A 24458-nucleotide genomic window follows, 5' to 3' on the forward strand; every position below is an offset into this window, starting at 1 on the left:
TTCAACTTTGCCGCTGTTGTGCCTTGAAGGACGCTGGCGTGTTTAGTTGCGCACCACAGAATAAAGCCTCAGCAAAAAAAAAAAGCGTGCTAGGAAAATTATGGGAAAATCTCTTTGTTGTAAAATATCCGCCCCCGGAATCCCATCTCAAGCGTACTAATCGCCACCCAACGCGAGTGAAACCTACTCCCTTACCTTTCAACTCTATTTTCTTACCGAAAGCTTTTCACACCTTAAAGGAGGGAAAACGCCAAACAGTTTTCAGTTTTTCACTTGTTGATTTAGTGTTTGCACATCATAACAATGTTCCGTAAATTTAAACTAATAGTTTCAGCTACGAGACGATGTAAAAATGTTTGCATACAAAATGAGAAATATGTTTGATCCGTGTTAATATTTTATGAAGGCTAAGTACGAGGTTTTTCTAATAAAACGAAAAACACTTTGACTTCGATCTTTGCACTGCCATCGACACTACGGATTTAATAACTTTTCCTACAAACTTGTTCATGATACAAAATTAAACAAGTTATGAATCCAGATAAAAATAGAAATTCAAAGAGAAAGTTTTTAATGAAGCACCAAAAGTTCGTAAAATCAATTAACCTACCTTCTTTGCTTATGTTTGGAAAGGAAATTGGAAATACAAAACGTACATTACGTTCATGGAGACTTGTGTTGCTGGAATGATCTCTGTATGTTTTTGAGTTCTTTAGAGTGTGCTACTTTGGTATGTTTGGGAATTATTTATTATTTAGTTAACGCAAAATGTGTCCATAAAGTTGAGTGAGCTCGTCGCGAATCGATTCCAAACAACCACCGCGTTAGTGACTCACGTATTGTTTGGTGTGAGTATAACACGTCGGCGTGGAACAGAGGTCCACAAAGATATACCGAAAGACTTGTTTATCGAACGCGATCAAACAAACTTCCACATCATTGCGGGATCGATTCAATACGGACGATGGTACGAGCTGAATGAAGCTGCCAACGATTCTTCGAACACTTATCGCTTTCGTTTGTTTTAGAACAGTAAGATATACATTATGGTGTTTGATAAGGACAAACTTTATACTTAATTTTACTCAACAGAGCCAACAAAGTCGATCTCGATTCGTTACGAAGAACAGCCACATTGAAAAGCCCGTGTTGCAGATTTCAAAACGAATTCATATTCCATGGCATTACAAATTTATATTACATAACATAACTGAAACACAACAAATTTTGGTGTGCTAGAGATTCTAACATGCAATGGAGACCATTACTAATGTTTTGTCACGAAGAACGGTGATAAAAAGGCACGTGAATAAGATGATAAAAGGGCGAGTATAACTGGTCTTACTTTCTGGACCAAAGAGGCGAAACGGCTCAAAGTCTCTATTAATCATTGCTACTGCTTCTTAATTTCTAGGCAACGGAAGAAGAACGTAACTATTACCTGTAATAAAAGAGTTCAAAAAAGGTGTTAGCAAGTCTTTTGCGTTTTCAATACTGCTGATTTTGATGAAACGTGAGTATTTCTTGCAACCAATCGTATTCCTATTTGATTTTTTATTTCAGCAATACACTTCCATAAAGAGGTTGCAGCTTGTAAGTAACCTTGCGGATGTGGACGGACTGTTGGAGGTTACTCTTCCTGATGTTCATCTCTAGAGCTTACAATTAACAAGGTAGTAAACATTTAAGGTTAATGAAACATTTAAATAAATACGACACGAACATATGCTAACGACCCCATAAATAATAATAATAGAAGAGGTGTGCCGTTCTAGAATCAATTTCATCTCACCCGAAAAACATACGTCCCATAGATCATCAAACGCATGGCAGCCAGTGGTGACACAAGATGGCCCCGGGAAACAACCGGCAATAACAAATTGTTGCTCCATGCGGGCCAAAGTTGCCTGCTAATATCTTTATGACACCCGCAAGAAATGAATTAAAACCATTAAGCAGTGATTTCGCTCGCATGCATCATGTCGCATCGAGTCCCGGACCGGGGGAGACGTCTCCCATACGGCAAGCAAGCTGTCAACCCGGGCTTAAAAATGATGACACCGGGGGAACTGCTCCGGTCGAAACGGAGCGACACGCCATTAATCAAACGGACGACGCACTTCATTCGCTGTGTAATGGTAAAAGTTTAACGATGAATTATGTCGAAATAGAATCCCCTCTTCCCTTTCCGATCCCCAGAAACGGACCCGACACAAGGACACACATACGTTACACACCATAGGACGGGGAGTTTCTAATAGCCTCTACTTTTCCAACTCGGCCGTTTGATAGGTTTCGCTTTTGGAAAAACGGGCACATCACCACAAACTGCCTGTTTCCAATTCCGTTCGATTGTTCGTTCCTTCCCTCTCTAAAATTGATACCCCGGAAAAGCTCAAAATAGTTTGACACTTTGGTTTTTAATCCAATCCCGATAGGATTCGCTTCACCATGCTAAAGAAAGCATTTTTGTGGCATAAAAGTTGTTCCAGGTTCCATTTTTCGATCTTTTCCAGCAGTCCATCAATCGCTGGAAATAAGGAAAGTCAATTTAAAACTAGAACGATAAGGACCGACTACTATCTACTGTATCTACTTTTACCGCCCATCGATAAGAGGCTAACTAGTTAAGTTTTTTTTACATATCGGTACAGAATATAATAAAGGCCTTTATGAATCTTTTTTGGAGATCGATTTTTTCTTTCACACGATATTTTTACACAAAATATTTTCTTCCTTGTTTCCATAGTGTATCACCGATTGTTTATTACTTCCACACGTTCCACTTATACTTAAGGTTTATAGTTTTTTTCTCGTCTTTTCTCTATCATTTGCAGCGTTGCCCTTTAAAACGGGTTTTTGCACAGGGATGCAACTGCAAACTGCTGCCAAGAAGCTGTGCCTTCTCTTCTGCCTTGTTCAAAACGTGATCACCGACGAGAGCTTTGCAAAACAAAACGAACCATAAACAAAACGAAAAATACACGAAGGCAGCCTCTCTCCTGGTGAATCACAACGCGCCCACCGACACGTTCCAAGCACAACTCAGTCCTCGCTCATATCAGTTCATATCTGAAGTCCGTTTTCCCGGTTGCTGAAAAACTACCGTTTCCCCCCTCCTCATGCGAACCCTTTTAAAATCGTTTGGTCTCACGAAGGGGTTTTCCCGATCGCATCTTTCGTAAGGTCCTTGGAGAGAGAGAGAGAGGGCGAGAAAGAGATCGAGTAAATTCGATCGCTAAGGAATGGATGAAATCAGGCGGTGATGGTTGAGAAAGAGGGGAAGTATGGATGGAGGATTGGTTTGCCTACGGAAGGGGAAATAAATAACACGACTTTACGACTTTCTCTCGCTCGCACGTCTAGTTCGACACCTTCACCTGCTTGTTGCTGGATATCGAATTGGATACTTCTAGGTTTTTGTGAACAGCTAAGAGACTAATGGGTTACTTTGTAGTGAACTAAATTACATCAATGCCGATGCGATGAAAGGGTGAGTGGAGAGAAAGGGGGTGGATGGGTGGATAGGTGAAGTAGACGTGTGTCTCAATTGTGCTAAGCATCCTACGTGTGTCCAGTGTGCCCCTTCCACCTACAGCTCCGTATGCTCCTCGTCCACTTCCGGCTTGCTTTTTTGAGTCTTCGTCGGATCGATCTCTTCCGAACTCTTCGTCTCCGAAGAAGCTGATTCTTCCATTTCGGGCGTTTGCTCTAGGACCTCCTCAGGTTTATCCTCTCCTTGCTCCGTTCGCTCCTCGTTACTATCCTTGTCGTCATCTTTCTTCCCACTTTCCTCATCAACGACCGTCTTCTCTACCTTCGGCGATGGTGTTGGTTTGACCTTCGGACGCCACAGCTTCAGCTTGTTGACGAGATACTTCACCTCCCGGTCGAGCATCGCCATACGATCGGTGATGTCCTTCACGGTCAGTCGGACCGGCGCATTGCGTGCCAGTTTGTTCTGCTCCTCCACCTCCGTGTCGCGCCACTCGATCGTGCCGCGGATCGCTTTTTCGAGCGTTTCTATTTCCACCGGTGTAAACACGTCCTTCTCGGGGTTGGTGTCCTTCGTGAGGTTCTTCGCGCTGTGCAGGAAAGCCTCGGAACCGTTGATCATCTGCTTGAGCGCATTCAGGGCGTCCGGACGCTCCCGGTGCTCCCAGTGGCGGGCGTACACCTCGTTGGCTACCGTTCGCAGATCCTCCAGCTTGCGCTCGTACGTTTCAGCGTCCGCATCGGAACCGTCCTCGTACAGCCACTCGGAGATTTCGCTGCAGCGTTTACGGATTGTTTCGATCTCTTCCGACGTGCCGCACGAAGCGTACTCTTCCTCGTCCAGCTTCACCTGAGCGTCGATCACGAAGCTTTCCAGCGCGTTGAGGGCCGTTTCGCGACGTTTCTTGGCATTGTCAACTTCGTCCAGGGCGCTCAAGCGTTTCGCCGACGCCTCGAACAGATCACCCTCCAGTGGCGATACGTACGTTAGCTCCACCTTCGACGGAATCTTCTCCTTTACCGTTACGATCTTTGGTTTCACCGTCTCGTTTTTGGCTTCCGCTCCTTCCTCAAGCTTCTTCTCCTCACCCGTCGCCGATGTACCATTCTCGGTTTTGGCTCCTTCCTTCGTATCGCTTCCGTCTTCCTTATCCTTGGTCGACTTTTGCTCTTCCTTGTCATTCGAGCTGGTTTCCTTCTCAGCTGGTTCCTCTTCCGACTTTTCTTCCGTGCCTTCCGGTGCCTTCTCCGACGGCTTGTCGTTGGAGTCTCCCGAGAACAGCTTGCTTATGGTATTGCCAATCTTCTGAAAAGTGGTCTCGTCGGCCTCCTCCTCCTCCTTCGTGACCGTGCGCTCCAACACCAGCTCAACGTTGGCCAGCGAGAAGATACCGGAATCGTCCAGCACAAAGTGCGCCTTGATACCCTTCGACTCGACATTTTCCACAACACCGGCCTTCAGTTTCTTCGCCACCTCGCTCAGCTCGACCCGGGCGAGTTCGTGCGAGCCCAGTGTGTTGGCCTCGGCTCCTAGCACCGACTCCAGCTCGGCGTACTGCACCGCGAACTGGAAATCGTCCGTGTGTTTGTTGAACGTGATCACTTTCTTCTGCGGGTAGGAATTCATCGCACCGAATAGCGTTCTCCGGACCTGACGCAGGTTGCCACTCTCACCCTCCCGATCGAACACAACTTGGATGGGGAACAGGACGGCATCCTTCGTGATGAACTTCTTCACCTTGAATCCGGTGGCGAGATCGGCCGCCCGGTACACGGCTCCCATGCAAGCGGCTTCGTCCGCGTTCAGATTCTTCGCCAGCTCCTGGCCGATGTGCGCGCGCAGAATATCCTGCACCTTCGGAACGCGGGTGTTTCCTCCGAACAGCACCACCTGATTGATAACGTCCAGCGATAGCCCCGACGCGGTCAGTGCTTTGTCCAGCGGGGCCGTCACCCGCTCGTACAGATCCTTGCAGAGCGTTTCGAACTGTTCGCGCGTCACCAGCAGCCGGAAGTCCTGCTCGTCCAGCAGACCCTCGATCTGGGCGTAATGTTCCGTGTTGGCACTGAGTACGTTCTTTAGCCGGCCCGCCTCCTTGAACAGCTTCGCCATCGCACGCGGATTACCGAAAACGTCCGTCTTCGTTTTGCCCATCTTGTTGAACTCTTTGCCGAGGAAATCGCGGAGGCGCACCTGCATCTCCAACCCACCAAGCGTCCGATCGAATCCAACACCGAGCACCTGCACCACGGGGTGTGTCTCGCGGGTGGCCTTATCCTTCACCAGCTGATAGCTTACTACCGCCGCGGACGTTTTGTACGCTCCCATATCGTAGAACAGGAAGTACTGTGCCGTCTCGTTGATTTCTTTTCGTCGGAAAATGCCATAGTTGAGCGCGACGGCCGTGTAGTCGTTGATGAGCTGTAGCACTTTGAGGTTAGCGAGCTTCGCCGCAGACAGCAGGGCCGTACGTTCGGCCTGGCCGAAAAATCCGGGCACAATCAGTACGCACTCAGTGATTATCTGACCGGTCGAATCTTCCGCGTACCCTTTGGCAACCTGCAGCAGTTGTGCGATGAGCTCCTCGATGGTGAACTGCTCTTCGCCCGCCCGAAACACGACCGTCTTACGGACAGGATCTTCCACAATGTCGTAGTATGGGAACCGTTTGCTTAAAATTTGAAAAACAAAATGTAAAACCATGTCAGGGTGCCGATATCTACACTTCAACTCACCGGTACAAATCGACCATTGGATTATCGATCGTTTTTCCCAACAGGTCGACCAAGTAGCCATAGCTGTTGGCCGGGAAACGGACTCCCAGTGTTTGTGCATCCTCGCCAAACACCCGGTCTCCGTTGCGGAAGGCGATGGTTGTCGGCGTTTTCCGTTTCGATTCCTTGTTCAGGGCAATTTCCATCGGTACGCCGGGTGACACTACACCAACCTTCATCCACTCGCTGCCCAAATCGACCGACATGACAGCGGCTCCCTGTGCCACCGCGGCGAACGTGGCCAGCACCACCAAACCGAGCAGCAGTGCCCTCCCCCCACCGACTAACCGGTGACGTGTACCAACCATTTCGCTGGACCTGAAAAAGTGATGAAACAAATTCCATTATGGAGGAATGTTGAAGGAAAGGCACCTTCCAAGCACCATCCGGAACGTTTACGGCAAGCAACGGGTTGCTACCTTTTACACCCCCCAACAACCGTTAGTTTTATTCTTCCGGCACGAACTCGTTTGTTGCTATCACACTGCCAACGTATGGCCGGTAAAACGTACGGTGGCTTTTGCTAGATCTCTATGAAACAGATGATTTAAATACACTCACCAGCTGTAGAAGCGTTCGCTTGAGTCTTTACAATTCGATGGCCGAGTGACAATTGCGTGGCCTTTTTACGGCACGGCTCAGAAAAAGTGGTCAATCCCGAAGAAAGGCCAGCATGTCCAACCACAATCACCGTTCGATTCGTCTGACGTGTTATTTCTCGACGCTAATAGTCACTAGAGGTGGACAGCTGTCAAAAGTTTCAATCTGCGACTGAGTAGGTTCGCAGCGTTCCAAGCGATAGAACCATGAAACAGAAATTGCTGCAAAACTATCAGAAATAATGTTTAAACCTTATTAAAAGTGTGACACAAAATGTGTACGTTTGTCTATTACACAATCATTTAGTTTTCTAACTTACATGGACAAAAAGCATTGTATCAATTAGATAAAAAACTCCAGTTCCACTCACTGTCAAGTTATTCCCCAATATTTGTAACACCACTAGATCGCAATTTAAGAACGTCAAACGTCAGATTTTGTTTTGGAAATGATACGGTTATAACTGGCAACACTGTTTCTCGAATTCAAAACTCGAATTTGTTTAATTACGTTTTAATCTATTTTTGATTACTACAAATTAATCAAAACAATAGCCAGCTTAACTTATTCATAATCAACAATTTAGTATTCCTCAGTTTAGATCTTCATCGTCAATCTACCAAGCTTCATCGTCATCCACGCGACTGGAGAAGACACTGAAATACAAAAAGGGAACTTCCTTTTTCGTTCTACGTTTTTTTGTTTCATCAGCGTAATAAATCACGAAAACATAGTTCTATTTTTAGAATCTCCCACCACTTGCAAATTCTTGTTTGATGTATCGGTAGATCTAAATAAAGATTGTTTTTCCAATCACCGCTTCATAATCTTGCTCATAAGTGCTAGTTTCCAGATGTGCGGAAAATGTTGCCCGTATGCTTCTAAGAGTTTTAAGGTTGTTTCCGTTGCACAAACAGAGCTAACACCGACTGTTATCTCAAGCATAGTAATAAAAACTTCCGTTTCCGCTATCTACATCTTATAAATTTAGCAACATATTTGTAGAACCCTTTTGATGTCATATTCGTATGTTTTTCGGATAGATTGCATTATTCCCCGTTTGAATAAAATAAATCATAGTTTGTTTTTTCCATATTTTTCTCTATTTCATTATTATAAGTCAAAGGAGTTTATACACTTTGTGGATGAATGCTCTACTTTCAAAAAACTGAGGAAAACCTATTGTTCCTACGATTAAATACAAACGTCGTACGCTATTGTAAGTAAAGAAGCATAGAAGGAAAGCCTTTTTAAAGTGTAAATTTTGTGTTCTCTTATCTCTTTACTCGTCAATACTCGGTTCTTTTTGTTCTTTCTCAGCTTTCCTTCTGCATCCACACTTTAACGCGCGTTAACTCCACTCGTTCATTTTTGTGTATGTTTTTTTTATTCATTTTATTTATTAAATCTTTGTCAAAGTTTTCGTTTTTTGAATTTTTTTTGTTTTCTTTTGATTTTTCATTTGCGCAACTTGTACGTCATTATCAATATAGTAATTTAACTGATGTATAATATACTTATGTCCATTTATTTCACTTGCTCCGTTCTTTCCAGCGCTTGTGGCGCAGTTTTATTCCTTTGTTTAGATTAATGGTTTTGTTGCTCTCTATATTTTAATGCAGTACATCATTCTGTGGTTCCTCTCATTCTCTCTTAGCAAAACAACATTCTCCACTTTTAATGCCTTCATAGTTCCCTTTTCCTTGCCGACTATTGGTTCCCTTTTTTTTTTGCAGCCCCTCACTCTTTCCCTCTGTCTTGTTTCTCGTTTCTTTTACAAACATCTGGGTTTTTCACTTGTCTTACGTCATTTTGTAGTAGAGTTGTTTCCCGCATAACCCTCACTCTTAACTGCTAATATCACAGACTTTGTTTACTTTCATTTCTTATTTCCCTCCCCATTGTTGTTGTTGCTGTTTTAGTTGTTGTTCTTAAGTTGTCATTGTGTTGAATTGTTTACATCCCGATTCCATGCTCCCCCTTTTTGCACCGGTCGTTCCACCAACGGAAATTAAGCTTTAGGTATCTCTTGACGCGAGTACTCGATGAAGTAAGTTTTGCCTCAATTTTTTTCCGTTGGGAACGCGGTGAAATGGGGAACGACACCGTAAATGTATGAATAGGATGCAATTGTAGGAAAGAGGCCACTTCTAGATGCGAATGCACTTGTACCAAAACTTTAAACATCTTTCCTCCTCCAATAACCACCGTCTCACGCTGTTGCCACGCTATTCTTGTAAAGAGAGTTGTTTGTTCCTGATGTTTCATCTTTGTGTTTGTTGATGTGTGCATTTAGTTTGCGATTACCATTTCTTCTTCTATAATCAGTTCTACTCGTTCTACATTATTTGTGTGCTTGGGTAGTTTTGATTTATGCATATACATTACTTTCCCTTTCTCTTTACGGAACATTTGAGCCCGCGAGTGTTAACGAGTGTGTTTGTTCACCTACGCTAGATATTACATTACAGTTCACCACTTCTTTCTTTGTATTTCAATTTTCTTGTCATATTTTTTTTTTGTGTAGTTTTCTTTGTTCGACAAATTTAAAAGGAAACAGAGTCCATCGGCACATGATTTGGGTTCAATTTTTCCTCGTAGTTTTTTTTTCTATAAATCTTCAACAGCTAAATTTGGGGTTTCCCATTTGGGATTTGGGTTTCACGTTATTACTTTTTCTTTTCAATTGGTATTAGCACTGTCTTCCACCGTAACTACTCTCTGCTGCCCCGTGATTCGTTTTGGTATTACACATCTTAGCTACAACAACTGTAGTTTTGCGAACCGCATTCCGGTTCGTCCGATTTGTCACTTTGATTTTTCGATTTCGATTAACTCCAACAGGGGTTTCCTCTTTTTTTTTTGGCCACAAAACTTTGAAATGCGAATCAAATTCGTACAGACGGGAAAACTTAAAAGGAAAATTGGAACTAGATTTTTGTTTTGTCTTCCTCTCTCTCGCTCTTGCTCTACTACAACACATTCGAACTCGCAAGAACAATAGCTTACGTGCGCACATCTCACAACGATCGGAAAAAAAGCGAAAGGAAAAAGAAAAGGTGGTGGTGAATGGGAAATCAATCGAGGAATGGCTTGCCATCGTAGCTACGGCACAAGCGAGGGCAGGTAACTACTGTAACGTGGGGAAGGGAGAGTTTAAACAGTCGAAAGGTAGAGAGGGGAAAGGGGTGGAAAAACTCCGCTGTGTGTTTTTTTTCTTTTGACAGGCGTCGTTGAAGAAGGGCGCAGGAAAATTCGAAACGTTACGAAAAATGCACCAGCAAGATACACCTAGCCACACAGATACAACGATACCGAAGCAACGGTATATTATCGTCACCCTTCCTCGCAAACTACAGCTCTTCAGGTTGCTTTTCCACTCGCTCCTCCCCCCCCAACGACCAACAGACACTTGAAGTTTTTCTTTTCTTTGCTTCCTTCGCTAGGAAACGCGAAACACGAGACCTAACGGCGAAACAGTTTTCCAGCGCGGCAGCACAATAGAAGTCGCGATATAGTGAGCTTTGGGAGTCACAGCAAGAAAGAAACCTGGTGCTTGGGGGGGAAACCGAGGAACCCCAACTCCGAACTCCGCGGTGCAACACGTGAAGTGAAAAACGTGGTAAAGAATTTGCGAACCCGATCGCTCTACTGGCGAACGATTTTAATCCGCTAACGCACATCATAGTCGTTTGGAAAAACTATTCAGAAACACCAGCGGGAGGGGGGGATGAAGGATGATTGAATAGGAAAACCGACATGAAAACTCCAATTCCAGGTAGGGGTGGCAGACAGACGGAAAGAGAAAAAGAAAATCAAACATCCCATCCGTATTGAAATGCCCAGTGTGGCACCAACCTTTCCGGAGGCTCTTCTCAGCTCGCGAGACCCCAACACTAATACTCTCTCCTCCTATTTCCCCCCTTTCCATCCCCTCGCTAGCTATCCGGTACCGTTTTCGCTAAAGTGTGCCACGGATAAAGCTCTGCTTTCGTGGGGGGGGGGCGAAAAGACGCAAAAGGTTGGTTAATAAGTAATCGTAGTAGCCGTAGCCAACCAAGTGCGACGTCAAGCGCTCTAGGGCAGGGGTAGGCAACCTATTTTTTGTTGACAGATAATTTATGTTTTTTTTTTGTCATTTTCCTGGGGCATGAACTTTAAGCTTTTTACAAAGAATATTTCAACCATCGTATGGTTGTCGATAGAATGAAATGAACAAAATTATTTAAAAGCGATATGAAGACCCCTGTTCCACAGCTTGCTGGGAGGACGGGTGGATGTTTTGGTGTTATGCTGGGTGCTTTTGGAGACCTCCACCAACGTGGTCGCGTTGGTTGTCGTCAGACTCATAATCGCAAAACCCTGGCCAAGCGAACGCAAACGAACCAGAGCCAGCGAGACACACCGCCGCGCGTTGTGCGATTTAAATGTTTTTCTTCCTCTGTCTGTTTTCCTGCTCCGCGTCTTTAGTGTAGGCCTGCCGCCGCGCACTTTCACTTATTTCACATCTCATCACACACAGCGAGCTTATAGGGTGGGCTCTTGGCGTGTGCAGGGAGGCACCTGCGGGCGAGCGAAAAATGGTTTCGGTGCGCGGCTGACCGTTAGACGATCTCGAAACGAACTCGCCACGAAACGAAAAGAAAAGAAAAACACATCACCCTTGCCGGAAACCGGGGTTCCACTATTACCGACGGATGGGTGTTTCTACGCCGTTCCTCCCTTCCTCCGCTCGCCAATCGTCAAACTAGTGCACGACACTTGTTTCCCTGTGATTTCCTTAAAACCCTACCGTGGAGTTTGTTGCTGAGTTTTCCATTCGCAACTTTTGGCACTAAACCACAAGTATTTCTCTGCAAAGTTTGATGTAAACTTCCTCCTTCCCTTGGATACACCATTCTTCCTTCCTTTTTTCATTTCCATTGCGCTTCCTTGGGGCCATTGAAGGAACATCAAAAGGAGCAAATACCGTTTTTCCCCTTTTTCCGACCTGTTGCACATCATTATTAGCACATAACTTGTGTCCGCGACCACTTCTCAATATCACTAGACACCTTCACATGTTCCACGTACCCATCCATTAATGCACGTTATTTTCCTTCCCCTTCCCTTGGTCAAAAAGCTGAATGTGGGGCCCCCGTGTTTTTTGAGGGCATGAGATGGCAGAGTTTTCTTTTGCGAAATGATGTAGCAGAAAAACGGCCCCCTGACTCATGGTTAACAAACTAATGGTAATAAAAATAAAATAATTACAATAAAATTAATAAGGAGTAAGCATTAGTTAATTACCTAAGCGGATACGATTCCCTAACTAACCCTAGGGCGAATGTACGGTGCGTACGGTTTGTGTGTGTGTATGTTTTTTGGGCAAACATTATTAGAACTAAAATTTCCTAAAGACGAGAAAAAAAAACAACCAAACGCCAAAACCGAAGGCGAAAACGAAACGGTGGAGTGAAGAAGAGGAATAAGAAAACCCCCTCCGAACAACAATCGAGGTGTCTCGAAATAAAATTGTCTAACTCAACGTCTATCATCTCTCTTCGTATTTTCCTCCTAATCTGTGTGGAGTATTAAGTGGGTTTTTTTCCTTGTTTTCTTTTGCATGGTTTTTCCACAGAAAAAAACCTAGACTCAGAGGCGAGCGGTACACACCGGGGACCGGTGGAAAACTTTGTGACGCCTTTGGAACTCGAACCGTGTGCGTACCCGCCGCTGCTTATCTCAAGGGAAAAGTGAAATCAATTTCCCCACCCCTTCCCGACTCGTTTCTCCTTTCGAGCGTTGTTAGGCGATCCACCTTCTTCACCTTCGTCGGTGTGGGTGTGTGTGTGTGTATATTGGTGTTGGTACATTGTTTAAGGGCAAATAAATTAAGAATTACATTAGCGGCACACAAATGGCACCACCCCCGCACAAACACACACACATACAGGAGGCTTCATCATTAACCTAGTGTGGTGTGTCATGTCCATCGGCGTCTCTTGTCTGTCGGGGCAGCGCATTGTTGACGCAGCAACAGGAGGAGGGGGAGAAGAAGTTGGTTGGCGGCCTACTTTCAAGTTTCCAGCGACGTAACGACGAGATTATGGAACACGCTCGCACCGCCGTCGGAGCCCATCAGCATGGCGGCCTGGCCGCAGGAATCGATGGTGGTGGTAGGGGTGGGAGCGATGGAGTTGGCACCTCCCGCCGTATTGCAGCTGGCCACCGGCTGCCCGTGACCGTTTCCGGCTGCTGCTCCACCGACACCGCAACCCATCGCCGTTCCGGTGGCATTTCCGGTGGCGGCGGCGGCTGCTGCTGCGGCGGCTGCGACCGCCCCGGCCGATTTGGCCGCCACCACGGCTGCCATCGCACCACCATTGCTCACCCCGAGCCGCAACGCGTCCATGATCACCTCGAACTCCTTCTGGTGATGGTGCGCCACCTGGTAGTCGAAGCCGCTCAGATCCGGCAGTGGATGGAACGGATGCAGGAACGGGTGCGAGAACGGATGCAGTTGGTAGTGGTGATGGTGGTGGTGGTGGTGATGGTGTTCGAGGAGATCACCGATCTTTGGTCGCTTGGGAGACAGGTCACCGATGGTTTCGCTCACGCTCGTCACCTTCGACTGCTGATCTTCGACCGCGCCACCCTCTGCGCCACCGTCCGTCGTCGTGGTCGGCGGACAATCGTCGATGCCGGTAAGGAGACGGCCCGCACTGGGAAAGTAGATCTGCGAGAGGGCCTCCCGCACCAACCGGTCACTGTCGTCGTCGTCGATGGAGGCAAACTTGCGCTTGCGGGACACCATCGCCTGTTCAAGCTGTTCCGCGCCCTGCGTGATTTCCGGATCGACCAGCGGCATGGCGGCGTCCAGCGCGCACAGCTCCCGGTCAAGCGTTTCCAGGTCCGTCTCCACCTCGGAGGACGACTTCCGGGACGATGGCACCGTGGCACCGGAGGGCTTGCTGCAGTCGCTCGCCTCCGTCGAGCCATTGGTCGTCATCGTCGTGGACGTCAGCAGCTCCGAGCAGGAGGATGAGGAGGAGGAGGAGTCTGAGGAGCTCGACGTTCCATTGCAGTCCGTATGGGGCGCGGAGTGGGGATGAGGCAATCGTTGGTGGATGAGGTGGTGGTGGAGATGGTGGTGGTGGTGTTGGTGCGAGGCTAGATTATGGTTATGCTGCAACTGACAGTTGTTGTTCATGTTTTCATTGTTATGCACGAACTCGCCGTGCTCGCCATGGTGGTGGTGGTGCGGATGCAGGTGATGGTGGTGGTTGTTGCTGCTACCGTTGGTGTTGTTGCTGTTGTTGTTGTTGGCATTGGTAATGTTGTTATTGATACAATCGTCCGCAGACGGATCGTCTTCCTCCGACTCTTTTCTGCTGCTGTCAGTTGACCTGCAACGAGCACGTAGGACAGAAAAAAAAAATAAGTAAAACACTTTTTATAAAAACAAAAAACAACGATTACTAAAAATAAAATAATGTAACACTCTCATACACCTTTCAATTCAATCTATAACTCCCTATTTCATTCCCACGACACCCGATGCAAGCAAAAACTCAAAGCACTGCAAGTAAATCGATTAATCTCCGACCGTCGAGCGTCAAACGTTGTTTTTGTTGACCTCCACGATGACGTTTCACGCTAATGACGTAGGTGACGACGTCCGGCAAGCGTAGGCTGCTTCGATGACCAGGTAAGATCCTCGAGGTTTCCTTTTTTAGTTATTGCTTGGTTACTACAAAAACCAACTGTTGTTAGCAGGTTGATGGTATCTTTAACAAACACACACACACGCATATATCCCCACACATAGTGAGAAAAGTGCATCATTCGAACTATAGCGGTGGTTTTGACGTTCTTATGAAGGATTTCTTTATGCATTTTAACGGTTTAGTTTTTGCCTTCTAGTTTTTCCCCCCGCCATTACCCACGCTCCGCTCCCTTTAAGAGTACCCATTTTTGGGTTTGCAGTATTACCCAAGAGCGGGTATCTTTATCCACTCGATATCGGGAAGGTATCGGTTTCAGCAGCAGCTTCCTTTCCTCCACCCGTGACAGTCTAAAATTAACAACCGAACCCCTCACCCTTCCTCTCCTATTAAGATTCCAACCCAGCTGTGTTAGCTTTTCTTCTTCGCGTAAAAGTTTCAACTGTATATGATACACATAATAAGAAAATTTACACTTGCTCCTTTTCAGGTGCGTATGCTCGTGTGTTTGTGAATGTTTGTGCGAGGACTATTTTTAAATCTCCACCGCAGCCACTCTCATCGCATCGCAAACTCTTATTCTTGTGTTTTTTTTTCTGTCCACGCCACCTCACTCGCCCTTGGCGTGGTTCGTCGCGTGGCACAGAGTGAGACAAAGAGAGGTTTAAACACGGAAGAGAAAATTCGAAGCGAATAAAAAGCAACCTCCGTTGGGAGAAGATGTTAGCAAATCACAATACACACACCCCTCTTCCACACGAGCTTCCTCGCGAGGAAATCGACGCACGGTCATAAACGCGTCTCGCCGTGTCAAGTGGGAAAACACGAAACCAACATAATACACACGCGAACAAAACGCGTGCCTCCGCGAGAAGCGTGCGAGAAAATCCCTCTCACCTTCCCCCCGCTCGGCTTCTTCCTTCTCTCCTCTCTCTTTCTCCTTCTTCTATCCGCGTCCTATGGGCCGGTTTAAAAACCCTAATTGAACCGTTAAATGGTTCGGTGGTTTGCGTCCTTCTTATGATGATACCTGACGACACACAAATTAAAATAACACTGTATCGAAACGAGTATGCGACACTTACTTGGCGAGATTGGAGAGCATCAGCAGCTTGTGCTGCTTCTCGCGCCGAATATCGTCGGTCAGCCGCGAGTACGTGTTGTTGATGCACACCGAGCGACGCAGATTCCGCTCCGAGTCCTTGATCCGCTCCAGCTTGTGCACGCACAGCTGCAGGATCCGCTTGCGCACCTCGCGCTGCTTCAGCTGGGGCGAGATCATCGGCACCTTCGGGCGGTTGCGGCGGATCGGTGGCGACGAGTGCGGCGGCCCAAACATGTCCGAGTCGTCCTCCGCCACCGTCGAAGTGCTGTTCGTTGGCAGGGTCATGGCTGAACCGTCTTTACACCCTCTTTCCCTTCGTGAGCTTTAACAGCCTTGGTGAGCTCACTCCTCTTACGTTCCTCTTCTTTGGACTTTGAACTCACTTCGAACTGTAGTGAGTCCGTCGCGCAATCTCGGATGCTACCGGTGAGAAGATCACTTCTCACTTGTCTCACAGTGCAGTCTTTTTTTTTTCGAGCACACACAGGTAACGGAACCGAATGTCGCTGATCAACGACGTCAAGTACGTGCAGAATTCCTTGTAATCCCACTTTCACACGTCACACGGTAAATTAACTTTTCTCCTTTGCTCCCGTCTTTCCACTGGAGGGTAAGGATGTTATGATATGGTTATTGCACAAGTTCAAGACTTTACCGAGCAATTTTGATTACTTCCAACAACTGATACAATCGGAGGCTGTACTAGTTTAATTTGTTGCACTGTTCCCACTCCCTTGATTGGCTTCTCGTGGTTTGTAGCGTACCGTCGATGATTTCGCCACCAAAAACGCACACACACACATGTACACGAACCGTGGTCTGTCGAAACCCGTTTGTCTTTATCCGATCACCCGGCCTCGACGACGTCGACCTTGCCCCGTTAGGTAGGCCGTTAGGTGGTGGTTCAAATAAAACGAGATTTGATATCTCCCGTCTACCAGCAGCGGGCACACACCCTCGCACTTGACACAGTCTCTCTGTATTTTATTTTTACTTTCCTTGCTTTTAGTAACGTTGGGAAAATTTCCTTCACTACCTGGAGAGCAGGAAACGATTAATCCAACAACAGTGACGAATAACCTATTCCGATTCACCCGTTTTTCTTCGAGAAGCGTTTAACACAGCTTCCTTTGATGGCATTTAAATTCGCCTCCGTTCGTCACACATATCACATTTCACTTCTCATGCGCACGTCGAACACTTTCCTCGTGCACGCACGGCAAAGGATGAATGAATTGCTGCTTGTAGCTTTTCCTCCACTTGACTCTCTCACTTTCGCGTTTCCTCGTGTGTCTTTCGTTCCGCGAGTCTCCAGGTTCCAGTGTAACACTCCGGGTCCGCCGTAAAACAATAGAAAACTCGCACGTGGATCGCAGCTCAATTGACTCCACAAAAGGGTCGGAGAATGGTGTGTTTAGCTATGGAATATGCTTTCCTCGACGATCGACACCAATGACACGAACTGGAATGTTCGGACCAGGGGGCGCGGGGAGGGGTCGATGGTGATGGCCCACAAAACTCGCGCACTCGGTGGGGAGAAATGAAAACCGAAAGTTTTTTACCGGAACGTCACTGGACCGAACGGTTCGATGGTTCGATGGGTGGTTTTTTCCCCTGCCCTCCTCAATCGACCAAGGAAGGAAAAACGGTAATGAATTGACACGCGACCTCGATTGAGGACGTTCGAGTAGTAAATGGACCTTCGATTCGAAGCACTTGGTTTGGTTGTTTCTTAGATCACTTCACCTCACGCAGCACGTCATACAATGTTTTCACAAGCACTTGCGGTCTACCACCGGATCCACTTGGAACGCAGTCGGACATATCATAAACCTTGGGTTAGTTGTTTTTTCCCACTTGTAGGAGAAATGTCTCCAATTGATCCTGTTGGCCAAATTGATTAAAGGACCCTCGTTCCCAACACACACACACGCACACACCGTTTGATGAATAAAGGGCACTACTATTGCGGCTTGTTGCTGGCTTCGATGGCTCTTCCCAGTTTCCACAGGCTAAGTGTTTGGCTCAAGCTTTTCCGTTTCGCGTGCTGCACGCTCGAGCGCCAATCCGAAACTGACGAGACGAGACAAACGCCACACGGTCCGTTCGTCGGTCGCGGTCCGAATGCGAGCCTGCAGCAACGCCGATCCCGTCTGCGCCCTTCGACACACGCGTTTCGGGCTTCCCAGCGAGTAGGCAAGCGAGCGAGCGAGCGAGCGAGCGAGAGACGGCGCCGTCATCGCACTCACGCCGTCGCCGCGCGGCCGTCGACGCGATACTGCTCTGCTTGTTGCCTTTGTGGCGCAGCTTTAGCGGTGCGAATCTCTCCCAAGCGTCCACGGGGTACTCAGCATCCGCTCATTCTCAGCCGCGAGAAAAGGATTCGCGCGAGAGACGGCGCGTGAGTGAGTGCAACGCGTACAATGTGCGAAATGCGTTTGAAATTTAACAGAAAAGGGTCGATCCGCATCCATTCGCTGAAGGTAGTAGCAACAACAATTTACCAATTACCGTAAGCAAGTAGACCAGATGATTGCGTCAATCTCGATTTATCACAGTGGACCAAAACGGTGTTGTTTGATAAACTACCTTCAATTTTACCACAAGAATCAACGTCGGTCACCTTATACCTTCAAACAAGGGTTAGAATTACCGAAGAGGGGAAAGTATCTACTGAAATTAGGTCCCAATAAGTCTCCCCCAAACTCATCCCAAACACTGCGTCGATTGTTCGGCCTGTATTGTGAGTGAGAATGAGTAAACCACGACTTCATTCGAGAGGAACTCATCTCTCGTACACGTTTGACAGCGAAACGTTTAGTTGGCGATTCTTCCATTCTATGTCGTTTACAGTGTAGCGTGTAAACGAATGAAATCGTTTACACGAGCCACTCAACGCTCCCGTGCACCCGACGTCCGATGTGAATGTATGGGTTTGAAATACGCGTACCGTGCGTATACGGTACGAGATGCACGTACAACGGTATTCGAAATCAGCTGTGCACTGTTCGGTCGTATGGTATCAATGGGCCGACTTAAAAGGTAAGGTGTTTGAAGCTGGAGGCGCGGTTTGATGGGAGGATGAGTGGATAGAGAGAGAGAGAGAGTGAGAGAGTGTGGTGGTGTCCATTCGTACTCACGCACGAGACAGTCGAGTCTTTTGTTTCTTTATTATGTAAAAAAATGTGCTGTTGGGGGATTCGAACATGAGTGCGGGTCTATCACACATCGTACGTTGTTCACTCGAACGTTATAATGCGCGATATGCGCGATTGAGGGTTTTTCGCTGGCTTTTTCGTCATCTCGCTCAGCTTTTCTCTTTCTATCACCCTCACTCATACTCGGACCCTTTGCTAGATTTTCTATTTCGTTTCGTCACATTTTCCCCTGGCATGCTCTATCTCCTTTTGCCAACGCGACGACAGTGATTGTCGGGCTTTGAAATAACGCCCGATGAGACCGGAACTCAGGAGAAGTGGTTTCAATTTCCGTGCCCTGCCGTAAACTCTATGCACCATCACCTTACCCGGTCCCTTTCCTTCGCACCTTAAGTTTTCTGGCTTTTCCTTACCCATCGGATAGGGAGTTTGCCTCTATCGGTTCACAAAAAACTATCGAGGAAAACCTTATGGTGGAAGTTAGTTCATAAAGTGAAAAATAGACCATGGTAAAAACTCAACCAAATTCAAACCCCCATCGCTTTGCAGTCTCGTCCGTTATTTCGACCTACGGAGTGCAGCAACAGTCGAACTTTACAAACTGAACCGCACGAGAGAGCTCTGAAGGATGCCGATTCTGTGTGTGATGTACAAAAAGCAGTAATCACCAGCTTTGCTCGAAATTGGATGCTGCCGTTGGATGGAATAGGGTAAAGAAGAGTCAAAGAGAAGGAACGAGAGAGAGAGAGATGGCAAGCGTACGGATGTAGCTGTGAGCGAATGGGAAAGGCAGATATTAAAAGCATCGAATCGAGGGAAATCCACAATGTACACTCGTACACCTAGCTCACCTAACGGGTAGCCAGCAACGACAGCGACACGGGACGAGCAACTTGTCTGTTCGTGAAACGATGAGATGAGTAAGCTGGGATGAGAAGATCATCAGCCAAGTGAGGCTATATGGTCGGTAATTTATGAAGGAGGGATAGATTTGCACGTACCTACACGAAAATAGCGTGCCGTGCGCGCGTTACGCCGACCCTTTTTCTCGCCCTTCCCACCGATGTCGTTGTCTTTTCCACGACACCATTCGTGCACGCATTCCCTAAATTATCTTGAGCAGCCAGTTTCAAAGTGATCCGTGGCACTTGTTTCAGAAAATCAGCACACGTACACGAAAAGCGATGAAAAGGAATTCATCTTCTACTAAGTTAGCATAAGATGGAGAGATTGCCAATGACTGACAAACAACTTATAAATTTTTATTTCAAGTATGAATTAATTAGCGTTTATTGCGATTCAACGTTAATGCAATGTTTGAATAATTCCAATACCCAAAAGTCCAACTTGTCTAATTTAACCTCATGTTCATCGAATCTTTCCAGTATCTTTCCAGTTCCTTTATCGTTGGGTCTTTCATTCTTTCCATTCGTCTCATTCTCCCTCCTCCCCACACCCCTTGTTTTTATACTTTTCTTTTTGTTTCCCTCAAGCGTAATTTACTTTTCGTCTTTTCTGGGTATGATTCGTTTTTTTTGTCTCTTTTAATGTCCCAAACAGGATACCATCGAACAGCTGGTCGGTAACTGTCTGGGGCAGACGAAAGGCGATCGAAGGCGAAACCTCGAAAGGCGAAATATAAAAACAACAAGACAAAACAAGCAAGAAAACAAATCACACAGAAGCAGAGCGCAACCAACAACAGAAAGCAACAAGGTATAACAAGCAGTATGCAGGGTAGGTACGGAAGCAACGCCAAGACGATAAGGCATAGAAAAAGTAACCATCGACCCCTTACCGACGACGCGGCGCACCACCACCGGCTGATTTTCATTTATTTTTTTATTCTTTTCGTTTTTCCATCCCCTGCACATCAGCACACCCACTGTGCTCTCTGGGACCACGAAGGGCCTCGCAACGCCCGTCATCGTTCTCACGGCTCGCATCGTACTCAACTCTTCTCACCTTTCCACTGTTTCTCACTTCTCACACTGTTCTCTTGGGACGGTATGGTGCCGAGCGAGATGGTTTTCATTCAACTCCATCAGAACGCGCTTCTGGGAACACATTTTACATGTCTATCCACGTGTGTGTGTGTGTTGGTACGTTTATGTTAATGATTTGTTATCACCGTGTCAGCAGCGTGTAGTCTAATTTCGCTGCCTAAGTGAGACGATTGGGGCCCATTAACAACTCATACGCGATTAAATGTCACAAAGTGTGCCCCATTCACGCGTCAGGTATCGTAATATTTTATTTTTTTATAGTATTTTATTTTAAAAGAAGAAATGTAATTTAAAAAGAATATCAAATATAGGAGTGAATTTGAACATAATTCAAATGAAGAACGGGTGAGCAACATTATGAAATAGCTTGGCTGCTATAATGCCGCGGTTGATAAAACAAAATGTTTCGCTAAGGAATTGATTCATAAAATCTTCCTTATTTTTTAAGAATCAGGACCCTTCCCGAGCAGAGCCTTGTTTGCCGGGTGGAAATGAGGTCAGTCAGTATGCCAGACCAAGGAAGACGACTGCTTGACAATATACATTTCTATTCGTGTTTCCTTCTCCACCCTCCCTGTCCAATGATTTTCGCTTCCTCCTGCAATTGGGGAGTGGATTTTCCACATCACACCACCACCGTACACTTTAGCCCCATCCGACTCGCTGTGGCCGTTCGGTTGTCCTGGAGGGCCTTTCCGTTCGTATGCATTATTTGGACGGTTCGCTCGCTTTGCCACCGAAGCGACACGCATCACCGCCCTTTCTTGTACCGTCATGTGCTATCAGCATAACTTGACACACGAAGTAAGGCAAGTTGAACGCAAGGGAAAAACACACAAATAAGAGAGGAAAAAAGCATCCAACCTCGCGTGTGGTACACGCAGGCACGTACGAGAGCCAACTGCTTCGATGGCGATGTTGGCTTTCGTCCGTCGAAACGTGTTTCCTACATACACACACAACACAGCCGCGCACACTCGAGTGTGACCAGTTCTGCCCTCTCTCCAATTCAACACCCACGGGGGCCAGCATACGACAGGGAGACAGCGAAACATTATGTGATATGAACAATTCGACCAAACCGAAAAGGTACGGGCTGAAAAGCGAGACCCTTTTTACGCTGTTACCCAAGCATTCATTCTTGATTTTGTTCGATTTGAGAAAAGGCCAAACAAAAAACCACTTTATATCTCCCAGCCTAAACGACATCCTCCCGAACGCAATCATCATCTGGGCTGGTTTGAAGCGAATCCGACAACCTGCCTCGGTTTTTAGTGTTAAAAATCTCACCCGCCCCAACGATCATTATCTCACGCTCGCGGTTTTTATAGCTTGCATTATCATTTTTATCAGCGTCAAAGAAATAAAACAACAAATGGAAGGCGAGATGGGTGGTGGGGAGATGGGTGCGTTATACTTAAAGTAGTAAAACTGGATGTTTACTTTATTTATTTGTTTTCATTGATTATTTTCCTTCCTTAGATAAAAAAGAAACTCTATGTACTTATAAACTTGAACAAGAGTGGTAGAAATAATGTGTTTATCCAACTAAAGCCTCATTATCAGACTCAAACAAATTATTTCAAAACGGACATCATTCTTTGTTAGGATGGTTTTTAAAAATCCACCTTTCGCGAATAAAATCTAACCCGAAAGTACACTGCATTTACTACTCGAAATTTTAGTTTCCTACAGTTTCCTAACAGTGTACTTATCAGTGTACTCCACAACCCTATCGTGGCAGGGCTAGCTCATGTACCGTAACAGAAGTTTGAAAAAAACATTATGCTTGCCACAAACCTAGAGTGCAGAAAAGTGAGGGTCAGAAAAAACCCCACCGTGAAACTCGAAAACGACGACGACGACGTCGACAAGACCAAACCGACTCCAAGTGCGATTATCGTTATTAAGGCAAAAATATGATCCACACGCAGCTAACTGTCGGTGTTCTCCTTTTATTCCTCTCTACCGCTGAGCTGTGATCCCTTCCTTGCCGCTCCCTGCCGGTTCTAATTCCTAGCTAACAGATGGGTATTAGAATCTTAATATAGCTAATGTGATACAGCATTAAATCGAGTTTTATACGCTTTCCGATCCGATCCGATGAGGACGTTCTCTCACGAGCACTCGGCGCTCTCCACTATTTTTCTCTTTCTCTCTCACTTTCTTCCTCTCTTTCTTTCTTGTTCAATAATATACCCATCATCGAATCCACCAGCACACATACCTTAGCGTTGCCCTGGTAACCGAAACATTTTGCTCACGTTTCCCGCTAGCCTGTTTCTCGCTCGTCCCTCTCATCCTTCGCGATTCGTTTCGCGTGGCCAATCGGATAACCACTTCCCGAATGGATTATTTTTGTGTCGAAAACCGAAAAAGTTTCGATTATCCATCGACAAAGAAATTGTGTGTTTTTGCACCTAGGTTACATAGGAAAATCATAATTATTAGGAATTCATTTCACCAGTCGATGCCCACCTCAAAAACTAATCTCGCCCACTACTCATTGACAATCAAATCAATTTGAGTAAGTGTGGTTATGGCATTGTAAAAAATTATCGGAAACCAAACGAAACGTAACAACAAATCCGGTTTCCGGTCGCCTTCAGCCACGGGGTTTAAGTACTTATAGGGGTATATTGTTGCGATTCCCTAGCGGATGAGAACTCCTGGGTCGTATTCTAAAAGCTGAAAGGGAAAAATCTTGAACAACGTGTGCACATCAAGACGTACTTTCCAGGCGTTGGATGTGAAAATATCAAACCTGGGGAATAACCGATCGCTTCTCGGCTCCTTTTTGATGACTCAGAACCCAGTCAGTCAGAGGTCGTCACTAGGAGGCAATAATATTCAAAACACCCTCACCCTCGACCAAGTTATATCTTGTCGTCAGAAGACGCGACAAAACATTCATGATTCATCGATCGGGCCAGAACGATCGTGTTGATTTTTTTACACCACCACCACAACCACCAGCAAAAGCACACACAACTCGACGCCAGGATGTTCTTTTGACACACGGACATTTCTAGCGCCCGTGACTAATGCGCGCGACCCCGATGCGCACGTCACTCATTGCCGTGGGCCGGATTTGGACGGTTGGGCGGTTCACTCTCACTCTCATTTCTCACTTTTCGTTGCTCACGTTCCTTATTTCGCATCCTTCGCTACGGCGCCTGCCTGGTGGCGCTTCCCCCTAGGTAAGATTTCCCGCTTGACATCAATCGGCCGGCGGGTTGTGAATTTGTAATCAGGACGCAACGCGCTGGGTGTCGATCCGATTCGATATGAATAATTCTCCACGTGACCCAAGGTGTAATTACGGTTGAGAGAGTCCAAATAGAGAAGCTTCACAATGCCGCCTTGTCTTCATCTACGGAGCCGATTATTTTACCATTAATCGTGCATTAATAACTTCTTATACAGGAGCATTTAAAAGCAGAATAAACTGAGCTTAATTGACGATCTGTTTACCACAAACGGTTTCTTTTATTGCTCCTTTTAAATGAACAAACCCATGGACATATGCAGTCCCTTTCCAGCAAGGGATTGCTTCTCTTTTAATCCTTTTCCTGTAGGTCTTGAAAAGTTTTAGTTCTAGACTCGCCAGGTG

General features: G+C 46.3%; 2 protein-coding genes across 2 annotated transcripts; both read right to left on the reverse strand.

Annotated features, from left to right (window-relative positions):
* Nucleotides 1-3223: 3223 nt before the first annotated feature.
* Nucleotides 3224-8681, reverse strand: LOC131289273 (hypoxia up-regulated protein 1). The gene is made up of 3 exons (XM_058318491.1): nucleotides 8677-8681; nucleotides 6232-6588; nucleotides 3224-6167 (listed from the first exon to the last, which is right to left on the reverse strand). The coding sequence occupies exons 1-3, from the start codon at nucleotides 8679-8681 to the stop codon at nucleotides 3593-3595; spliced, it is 2937 nt and encodes a 978-aa protein (XP_058174474.1). The 3' UTR covers nucleotides 3224-3592.
* Nucleotides 8682-12701: 4020 nt separating this feature from the next.
* On the reverse strand, nucleotides 12702-15966 carry LOC131287108 (tyrosine-protein phosphatase 3). The gene is made up of 2 exons (XM_058316127.1): nucleotides 15662-15966; nucleotides 12702-14258 (listed from the first exon to the last, which is right to left on the reverse strand). The coding sequence occupies exons 1-2, from the start codon at nucleotides 15964-15966 to the stop codon at nucleotides 12929-12931; spliced, it is 1635 nt and encodes a 544-aa protein (XP_058172110.1). The 3' UTR covers nucleotides 12702-12928.
* Between the last annotated feature and the right edge of the window lie 8492 nt (nucleotides 15967-24458).

Source organism: Anopheles ziemanni, chromosome 3 (genome assembly GCF_943734765.1).
Source record: "Anopheles ziemanni chromosome 3, idAnoZiCoDA_A2_x.2, whole genome shotgun sequence".
Classification (NCBI taxonomy): Eukaryota; Metazoa; Arthropoda; class Insecta; order Diptera; family Culicidae; genus Anopheles; species Anopheles ziemanni.

What these genes read in the sequence shown, in the direction of transcription:
- LOC131289273 (XM_058318491.1), bottom strand. An exon ending in CCAATGGTCGATTTGTACCG is followed by an intron (nt 6,168 to 6,231) that starts GTGAGTTGAAGT and finishes TCAAATTTTAAG; the next exon opens with CAAACGGTTCCCATACTACG.
- LOC131287108 (XM_058316127.1), bottom strand. Translation starts at nt 15,966, where the DNA reads ATGACCCTGCCAACGAACAGCACTTCGACGGTGGCGGAGGACGACTCG. An exon ending in ATGCTCTCCAATCTCGCCAA is followed by an intron (nt 14,259 to 15,661) that starts GTAAGTGTCGCA and finishes TGCTCGTTGCAG; the next exon opens with GTCAACTGACAGCAGCAGAA.